This window comes from Capsicum annuum, chromosome 8, assembly GCF_002878395.1.
Source record: "Capsicum annuum cultivar UCD-10X-F1 chromosome 8, UCD10Xv1.1, whole genome shotgun sequence".
Classification (NCBI taxonomy): Eukaryota; Viridiplantae; Streptophyta; class Magnoliopsida; order Solanales; family Solanaceae; genus Capsicum; species Capsicum annuum.
Window position 1 is genome coordinate 152,017,278 of NC_061118.1, and position 10,171 is coordinate 152,027,448.

A 10,171-nucleotide genomic window follows, 5' to 3' on the forward strand; every position below is an offset into this window, starting at 1 on the left:
CCATTATCACCCGTATGAATCTTCTCAAGTTCAAACAACTTAGAATCCAACACATCTCGAATCCAATGGTATCTCATATCAATGTGTTTAGACCGACCATGAAATGTAGAATTCTTGCCAAGATGTATGACACTTTGACTGTCGCAATGAAGAACGTACCTCTCTTGAGCACAACCAAGTTTCCCCAAGAATTTCTTCATCCAAAGCAATTTTTTACTAGCTTCAACGGCTGCAATAAGCTCATCTTCTGTAGTAGATAGATCAACACATTTTTGCAACCTAAATTGCCAAGACACAGCTCTCCTTGTAAAAGTAACCAAATACCCTGAAGTAGACTTGCGAGTATCAACATCACCGACCATATCTGAATAAGTATAACCACAAAGAATATGCGTCCCTGTACCAAAACACAAACTCAAATTAGAAGTTCCACAAAGATATCTCATAATCTACTTCACAACATTCCAATGTTCTCTTCCCGGATTAGAAAGAAAATGACTAACAACACCAACAACATGAGCAATATCCGATCTTGCGCAAACCATTGCATACATCAAACTACCAAAAACTGAAGCATAAGGAAATTTCTTCATATCTTCCTTCTTATCATCACTGGAAGGACACTGCTTCATGCTCAACTTGAAATGCATAGCTAAAGGTGTACTGACAACCTTAGCCTGGTCCATGTTAAACCTTCGAAGTACTTTCTGAATGTACTTCTCTTGTGATAACCACAACTTCTTGGCCTTTCTGTCACGGACAATCTGCATGCCAAGAATCTGGTTTGCTGGTCCTAAATCTTTCATAGAAAAAGACTTACTCACCTCTTGCTTCAACTTTTGAATCCTGCAATCATTATGACCAACAACAATTATGTCATCAACATAAAGAACACAATGATAAAGTCACCATCAGAGAATGTTTGCACAAAAATTCAATGGTCTAAAGTAGTCTTCTTGAAGCCCTGCTGACTCAGAAAGGAACCAAACTTCCTGTACCACTACCTAGGAGCTTGTTTCAAACCATACAAGCTCTTCTTCAATTTGCAAACATAATTCTCTTTTTTCTTGACTTCAAAACCTTCGGGTTGCTCCATATAAATTTTTTCATCTAAGTCACCATTAAGAAAAGCAGTTTTAACATCCATTTGCTCAACCTCTAAATCTAGACTTGCAGCTAAGCCTAGAACCACACAAATAGATAACATCTTCACAATTGGAGAGAATATTTTATCAAAATCAACTCCCTTTTTCTGGTTAAATCCCTTCACAACTAATCTAGCCTTGTACCGTGGAATTGGGTTACCATCTTCATGCTTCGCCCGAAAACCCACCTGTTTTTCAAAGCTTTTCTGTCTTTAGGCAGATTAACCAAATCAAAGGTATGGTTATCATGCAAAGATTTAATTTTATCTTCCATAGCATCAAACCACTTTTCTTTTTCTTCACTTTCCATGGCCTCACTAAGACTCTCAGATTCTCCTCCGTCAGTCAAGAGTACATACTCATTGGGAGAATAAAGAGATGAATGTATTCTCTCTTTAGTAGATAGTCTAAAGAGATGAATGTATTCTCTCTTTAGTAGATAGTCTAAGAGAACTCTCCGAAACATCAACAACTAGTTTCTAATCAACCATATCAACTTGCACTGGAGCATCAACAACATCATGTTGGTCATTCTAAACATGATCATCATCTTCATTATCAACTTGATTTTTATCATCATGAAGATTTTTTTCTAGAGAAGTAGTCAAAGAAAATGGATCAACATCAACTAGACTTCCACTACTCTGAGAACCAACCTTCTCAGCTTTGTCAAAATCTTTAATTGTTTGGTCTTCAAAGAACACAACATCACGACTTCTAACAAGTTTCTTCTCAACTGGATCATAGAAACGATAGCCAAATTCATCTTGACCATAATCAATAAAGATACACTGCCTAGTTTTAATATCCAACTTTGAACTTTCATCTTTAGGAACATGCACAAAAGCTTTACAGCCAAAGACTCTAAGATGATCATAAGAAACATTCTTACCAAACCAAACTCTATTAGGGACATCACCATCCAAAGAAACAATAGGAGATAAATTGCTAACAGAAGTAGCAGTATTAAGTGCTTCTGCCCAAAAGTAATCTGACAGCTTAGCATCTGAAAGCATACATCTAACCCTCTCAACTAGAGTTCTGTTCATCCTCTCTGCTAAATCATTCAACTGAGGTATTTTTGAAGGAGTTTTCTGATGTCGAATACCTTGCTCTCTGCAATATCTATCAAAAGGACCAATATACTCACCACCATTATCTGAACTGATGCATTTCAATTCTTTCCTGTCTGTCTCTCAACCAAGGCCTGAAAATATTTGAACACATCAAGTACTTGATCCTTGGACTTTAAAGAAAATATCCAAAATTTGCGAGAATGATCATCAATAAAAGTCACAAAGTAAAGTGCACCACCATGAGACTTTACTTTAAAAGTACCACACAAATCAGAATGCACCAACTCCAGCAAATCAAGCTTTCTTGAAGGCGGATGATTCTGAAAAGAAACTCTTTTCTGTTTATCGACTAAGTAATGAACACACTTCTTCAACTTTGCTTATTTCACTCCAGAAAGTAAATTTTTCTCAGCCAAACTATCAATCCCTTTCTCACTCATATGACTCAACCTTCTATGCCACAACTCTAATGAAGTATCATTCTCCATCAAGTTTATCAAGCCTCTAGAGGTAGAGCTCTGAAATACGTACAAGTTAGACAACTTGTCACCTCGAGCCACAATCATCGAACCTCTAGTAAGCTTCAACTGGCTAGCACCAAGGGTGTTAACATAACTCTCATTATCAAGGTTCCCTACAGAAATTAAATTTAAGAGAACATCTGAAGCATGCTTGACATTATTGAGAACTAGTTTGGAACCATTGTTACTTTCCAAACAAACAGTGTCAATGCCAAGTACTTTAACTTCATCATTATTGCCTATTTTTAATATTCCAAAATTACCTGGAGTATAAGAAGAAAATAATTCCTTCTTTGGCGTAACCTGAGAAGTAGCACCAGAATCCACAAATCAGCTAGACTCATCACGAACAAGATTGATGGCATTCTCACCACAAGCAACAAAAAGATCATCATTAGCAACAACTGCGCCTTCATTTTTTTGCTGTCTAATATCTCTCTTATGCTTGTAACAATATTTCATGATATGCCATTTTTTGTTGCAATAGTCACATGTAACATTCTTCAATTTGGACCTCGACTTGCTTCTAGTTTTATCTCTATCATTCAGATCTCTGGACTTGTTTCTGCCCCTTCCTTCAGTAACCAAAATATCAGAGTGTGAAGATGAAAAAGATAAAGCCTGAGATCTTCTTCTCATCTCTTCATTCAAGACACCACTCTTAACATATTCCATAGTTACAACACCACCGGGAGCAGAATTAGTCAAAGAAACTCAAAGAGTCTCCTAAGCGTCTGGCAGAGTATTAAAAAGCCAAAGTCCCTAAATTTCTTTATCAAACTTAACACCCATTCCAAACAACTGGTTAAGGACACCCTAAAAATCATTTATATGATCAGAAATAGAAATGCCCTCTTTATACCTGATATTCATCAATTGCTTAAGCAGGAACAACTTGTTATTGCCAGTCTTCGAAGCACAAAGTGTCTCGAGCTTGTCCTACAAACTTCTGGCATGTGTCTCATTCACAATATGATTTCTAACATTATCTTCAACCCATTGTCTGATATAACCACAAACTTGTAAGTGCTCAAATTCTCAATCCTCATCTGTCATGAATTGAGGTTTAGTAGATGCAAACACAAGTAGATGCATTTTCTTGACAAATAGAAGATCTTTCATCTTGCCTTTCCAAGTATGATAGTTACTACCATTCAAACACACTATCTTGCTCATATTTTCCTCCATCATTCAAATCAACAATCAGTAACAACTAACACTTTGATACCACTTTGTTGGAAAAGATAGAGGCACTATGAAAGAGCCCGACAGGATAGCAGCAGAAGAATACTCAAGTCCAAACTTTCCTTTCCAATTTGAACTAAGAGGAGACAAGCAAATCAAGCAAAACAAAATAATATGGCAGCAAATGAATTACCACACAAATACGATAGGGTAAGAATAAAGGCAATCACACAAGACACCAAATTTACGTGGAAAACGCTTCGGTGTGAAGAGTAAAAACCACGGGACCAAACCTCCACTATAATTAACAAATAGTTACAACATTGTTCTCCAAAATGGCCACAAAACAAGTGTCAAACAACAAGAAAGAATACATAAACTACAACACCTAACACTAGAGAAATAAAGGAGTGAAGCACAAAAAATGCAGCTACTGTTCGGGAATGAAGAACAGGAGCTACAGGCCACCAAATCAAGCTCCATCAGTTCCTAATCAAAGATTGAGATGAGAGAAACAAGCAGTCCAAAAATCAACTCAATCGGACAAGAAACGAAGCGGGAATCGCAATTTGAAGTTGACAGCTGTGGCTGAAATTTAGGTGCGAAAATCAGCTTTGTTTGCGAAAATCAGCTTTGTTTGTCTCTTTTTGGCTGCTGAAAACTCTCTTTTTGTGATAGTGAATAAGACCTAAAAAGATCAATATATATGCCCCATAGTAATGGGTCTATGACAAAAGTGGGTTGATCTAAATTGGGCTTCATTTATCTACATAAGAAGGGAAAAAGATCCAATAACCCAACAATCCAAACGACTTCTCGACGACTTTGTGTGTCAAAATATAATTACATTTTTGCAACAAGGAAAATATTTTGATAACAAAATTAAGGAAGAATATATAATTCTCTGTGTTGAAAGTTTTTTGAGTGCAATCACATAAATTGCATGGTAAACGGTAGAATCAGGTTCCCAGTTGAAGGCAAGGCATTGATTCCTTGTAGAATATATTTATGAGAATGGAAAAGCAAATTATGTATGCCACTAATTGTGGTCCTTATTGTTTAATGATGCAAGTCATCTCATTGTAAAAATGCCTCCTGTGCGCTAAAACGCTGGTTATGTGCGAAATTCGGAAAAAAATCGGACCACAAAATTCTCTTATACTTAGTCATCTCATAATTCAAGTCATCTTATTATAAAAGGGTAGCATGTGCACTAAAATGTCTGCTATGTGCAAAGTTCAAAGAAGAACCGGATACTAAAAGTGTATTATAATTAGCCATCTCATGATGCAAGTCACTTGCTTCTTGTTATATGGACGAGAGGGGCCAAGTCCCCTTCATAGATTCGCATTCTCCTTAATTTTGTCAAGTCGAAGAACAAGTTCTTTGTTGTAGATCCAAAATTCTCACATGAGTTACATGGATCTCCTAATTAATTTTGTCCTTTTTAGTGGTGTCAAATATATGGATAGATTGGACAGATTTTTTAGTGGATTAAAATGATTTTAATTAATAACTATTCCCTCCATTCCTTTTAATTGCCTCCTTTTCGTTTCTAGAGTCAAATTGTACAAATTTTAATTAATATTTTAACATGTATTTCTTAATCAAATTAAAAAATATTATAATTTATGATACTTTTTCACGTAGTTTTTGAAAATCTAAATTTTAATTTTAACAAACTAAATTAATCTAAGTTAATTTAACTTTGAAATTTAACTATCTTAATTTGCGAAAAACGAGCAGCAATTGAAAAATATTGAGGGAGTAATGAGTCAAGTCAAAAGAGACTAAATAATGGGTCATCATGAACTGCCCAACTCCAATCAAATATTTCTTTTTGTCTTCTTATATAATTTATTTAATTATCAAAATAATGTTTCTTTTCTTAATTAAGGTTATATCTAACATATTAAAACAAAACAAAAACGTTTTTATACAAAAATAATTTTAATTATAATTTAATATAATTAGCACCCAATACATCCAACGAAGATATATAATTAGTTAAGATTTTTTTAATTAAGTGAGAATTTCTGTAAATATGATAAGTTAAGTTGTATGTTTATGTTATTTTTTCATTAACCCAAATTAGCACAAATTTTAGATGAATAGATTTGGGCAATTGATCTTGAAAATGTTCAACCCAACCCATCCAAACTTGACAGATCATATTTTGATGTGCTAATCTTACTACCAGTGGTGGTTTTGTACGTTTCATTAATAAAAATAAGAAAGGTTTGTAGAGATATACTAAAATAATAAATCCATATTTACAATAACTGATAACAATACTTATTTCAGTTTCAAAACTTTATCAAAAAATCTTTAGAAAACAAATCATTTGTATCACGTGTAAAAATATTTTCCTAACAATGAGACATATATACTGATAACATTATTTGATTTTTTCGGATCATGACTTACCCCATGCTAAACACACTTCATTGAACTACCAAATAGACTTGTGATGCTCGTAAAACTGTGGAAATTCACATTGTAGGGTGTGTTTGGTAGGAAGGAAAGTGTTTCCAGTGGAAAATGCACATTTATTAGAAAATAAGTGAATTTCTTACTTTTTTTTTTTTTGGTAGTGTTTCATACATAAATGAAAAAATATTATCCCAAAAACATTTATATATAATGAAGCAAAACACTATTGGGGTTGAATGGGGAATAGGATGGGGCATGGAGGTTCGGGGAGTGGGGGATGGGCGCGTTGCATGGAGCAAGGAAACAATGAACATGAAATGTCATTTATCGAACTTGATTTTCCACGTTCATTAGAAAAGTCATTTTTCTCATTTTTAAGGAATTTAATCTTCTAGAGAAAATGTTCCGAACATCTTGACCTACCAAATATAAGAAAACCGGAAAACATTCTCTTCTATGCACAATACAGAGCGCAAAAGAATAGAGTGGATACTTAAATATAGGATGTTTATCTTTTCAATTACAGATCGAGACGAGTCTCAGTTTTAGTACAGTTATGTATATATATATGAGTTATCACCATAATAATGTACTTGTAACTGGTTGAATGCGTAAGACGACACACATATATATCCGTGGCATGCTTCATTTGTTATTTGGAGTAGAGTTAGCTATAGGAAGAACAGAGACATGATGATCATCAAAATTTGGACCTTCTCTAGGCGAATCTGCGTAGCCGATTCCCCTACGTGTAGTAGGAAAAATACTGAAGAAGAAGGTAGAGAAAAGTCCGGACGCCAATGGCAAATTCATGAACAAAGCTTTTATGTTGGGGTTAGCTTTCGGCCAAAAGCAGTCCTGCACATTGGCATCACCTAGTGCAAACATCAAGAACATCACGAGTGACACAAGGGCACGAATAAGGTCCATTTTCTTAAGACGGTAGCTTCTTAAATAATCTTTCATGAGGACTGTAGTGAACTCATCACGATGAATATGATCAATGTTGAATACGTAGAAGCCTTTGGGCACGGCTATTCCGTAGTATATTTTCCCTTTTTTGTCGAGGAAGCTGTCCGTGAAGGAGGAGAAAAAACAGGCTGCGGCGCAGAGGATGATGAGGCCTTCGGTGAGGTACTTGTGAGTGACAAGGCAGGAACCTCCATCAGTGAAAGATGGCACTAGAGTTTGGAAAGCCAGGACGGTTCCTGTTGGTAAAAGGTTGGCTAGGTTTGATGCACCTGCTAGGACTTTGGCCCGCCTACTGCCCTTGGCTGGTGCTGGTGCTGGTGCTGGTGCTGGTTCTGGTGTGTCAATGATTGGAAGAGATGATTGTTGAGACATTGGTGATGGTAATTAGAAGAGAAGACTAGCTAACTAGCTTGTTTCGTTTGGTCTTTTTAAATTGGTTTAATTTGTCACCTTTTTGTTACTATGATTGAAGTGGTCATCTATAATTAAATGGTAGTCTTTTTATAAGTCATCAACACTATCTAGAATCTAGAGAAAGTGATTCTATTTGATGTGATTTGATGAGTACGTAAGCATGCAAACGTGCTCCCAAATTATGATGCAGTTAAACAATGGCCTTTGGTAATTACATACAATGATAGTGCACTGGATTTTACCTTATTAGGGTAATTTACCTGATTATAACATGTTATTATCATATTCAGATCTTTTTAACCTATCATATTAGATTTTTATGAAGCGATGCCTATTATATAGATCGATATAAATATGATGGTATAAAAAATCTATCAACTATCTTCGCATGCACATGCTTGAACTCATATACTTTTATTTCATACTTGAACTCATATATTTATATTTCCTGTTCTTTCATATAAATTACCAATTTAATTAGTAGTTTTTTCTATCTGTCCCAAAGAAATAAGCTCAAGTTTTAATCTAAGGTGTACATCATATATTAATGAAGTCTTCTTCTTTTTACATATTATTCATCTTTCTTTCGACGCAACAAATAAAGCTTCGACTCCTCTCTAACAGCAGCGAAGTAAAACTTTTAGTTTATGAATTCTGAATTACAATTATTTTTGTTTACTGAATTATCTCAAATAATTTTTTTCAATATAAATATAGAATTTGAATCGAACTTACTGAATTCTTTAGCTTCTTGCAGTCTGATTTACTAAGACAATAGTTTTTTGGTTGAAATTTGTTAGAGAAGTGGATTGTAGGGGAGGAAGATGGCACAAATTCTGCTACATGGTACACTTCATGTTACTATATTTGAGGTTGATAATCTCCGAACTAATATTGACAAAGACATCTTCAATAAGGTGAAAATTTTAATCATTCAAATTATTGCAAATATTTGGGTGGTGGGCAATTTGTTCAAATTTTATCGTTACTCTGTCTAATCTAATATAGTAAATAAATTGTATCGATCGAGTCTAATATACATGAATTGTTAGGTTGTGATATATCCCAAAATATATGAAGACGTTAATCAAAAGGTAATTTGTTTATAGTATCCTTTTGATTCTTCTCAAACTCTTTCTAAATGTAGTGATAGTCATTATTTGGAATTTAAAAGTAGTAAAAATTTTCCATATTGAGTTGGTGATTTGTCACCGGGTACATTACACGTTAGCAGATGAATGCTATAAATTCTTTTGAAAAAATCATAAAATATCATAAGGCCATACAATATATTGAAATTTTCGTTGTCGAGCCACGGAAAAACAAGAAGGTGATTTTGAAAAGAATAATTAATACATTTTGAACTTAAAAAAAATCATTTGGCCTATAAAAAAAGGCCAACAAAGAGAGTGAATACACGCACCAATTAGGTGCTACCACGTGTTAAATACGTTTAATTTATATATTTTTTATTTTTTAAAATAAAATTTTACTTTTTATTTAATTTAACACCCCACCCACGTACCCCCTTTCACCCCCACCCCCCAGCAGCTCCCCTCCACCCCCATCCCTCGTCCAACACCCCCACCCCATCAGCATCTCCCCCAAACCCTCACTCTGTCAGCATGCATTTTCATCCATTTTTTTCTTATTCAAATCACTTCAAAAAACAGTTTTATGATTGAATTGAAAGTTTTATGATTGAATTGAGTTTTAAAGATAGTTAAATGATATGATTTAACTGAAAATAGAGCTTTAATGAGATGATTTAAAAAAAAAAAAATTCAATGGAGGAGCTTTAATGGTCACATTGTGTTGAAGAGTTTTAATGGTGTTGAAGAAGACATTGTGTTAAAGAAGAGATGATAGATAGTTAAATGTTATGATTTAATTATAAAATGGAGTTTTAATGAATGATTTAAAAAAAAAAAAAACTTCAATAGAAGTTTTAATGGTGAATTGAGTTGAAGAAGAAAGAGTGAGTGAGTTAGGGGCGACGGAGAGGGAGTAGGGATAATTTTAAAAATAAATAAATATTATGTTTTCTTAAAAGAATATAAATTATATATAAATTATTTTACACGTGACAGCTTTTAATTGATCAAAAAAGTCAAATTCGAGCCCTTTCATGCGCTTGTGGAGCGTGTATACACGCTGAGGGTCAAAATGATGTGTTTGCAATGAAATAAAGAAGAATCGTAGGATAATAGGTCGAACTGAAAGTTTAAATATCTTTTTATAAATCTCGAATAAGATCAGTGGTGTAATTATATATTTACTCTATTAAGAAAGATAACAAAAGAAACAAAACAAACAATAGTGTATTGATTAAATGTTTTTGCACACCCACCACAACTTTTTTTCAACACGCCCCAAGAAGTGAATGATATTTTCTTTTTAAATTAAAGCTATTAAGTTACCAAAA

At 34.1% G+C, this 10,171-nt stretch overlaps 1 protein-coding gene across 1 annotated transcript; it reads right to left on the bottom strand.

Moving 5' to 3' along the window:
• Window positions 1-6,746: 6,746 nt before the first annotated feature.
• LOC107879799 (protein DMP10) lies at window positions 6,747-7,790 on the bottom strand. Its single transcript, XM_016726743.2, has one exon. The coding sequence runs from the start codon at window positions 7,702-7,704 to the stop codon at window positions 7,006-7,008; it is 699 nt and encodes a 232-aa protein (XP_016582229.2). The 5' UTR covers window positions 7,705-7,790; the 3' UTR covers window positions 6,747-7,005.
• Between the last annotated feature and the right edge of the window lie 2,381 nt (window positions 7,791-10,171).

Bases quoted from the DNA above. Each gene is read 5' to 3' on its own strand.
- LOC107879799 (XM_016726743.2), bottom strand. From the start codon at position 7,704: ATGTCTCAACAATCATCTCTTCCAATCATTGACACACCAGAACCAGCA.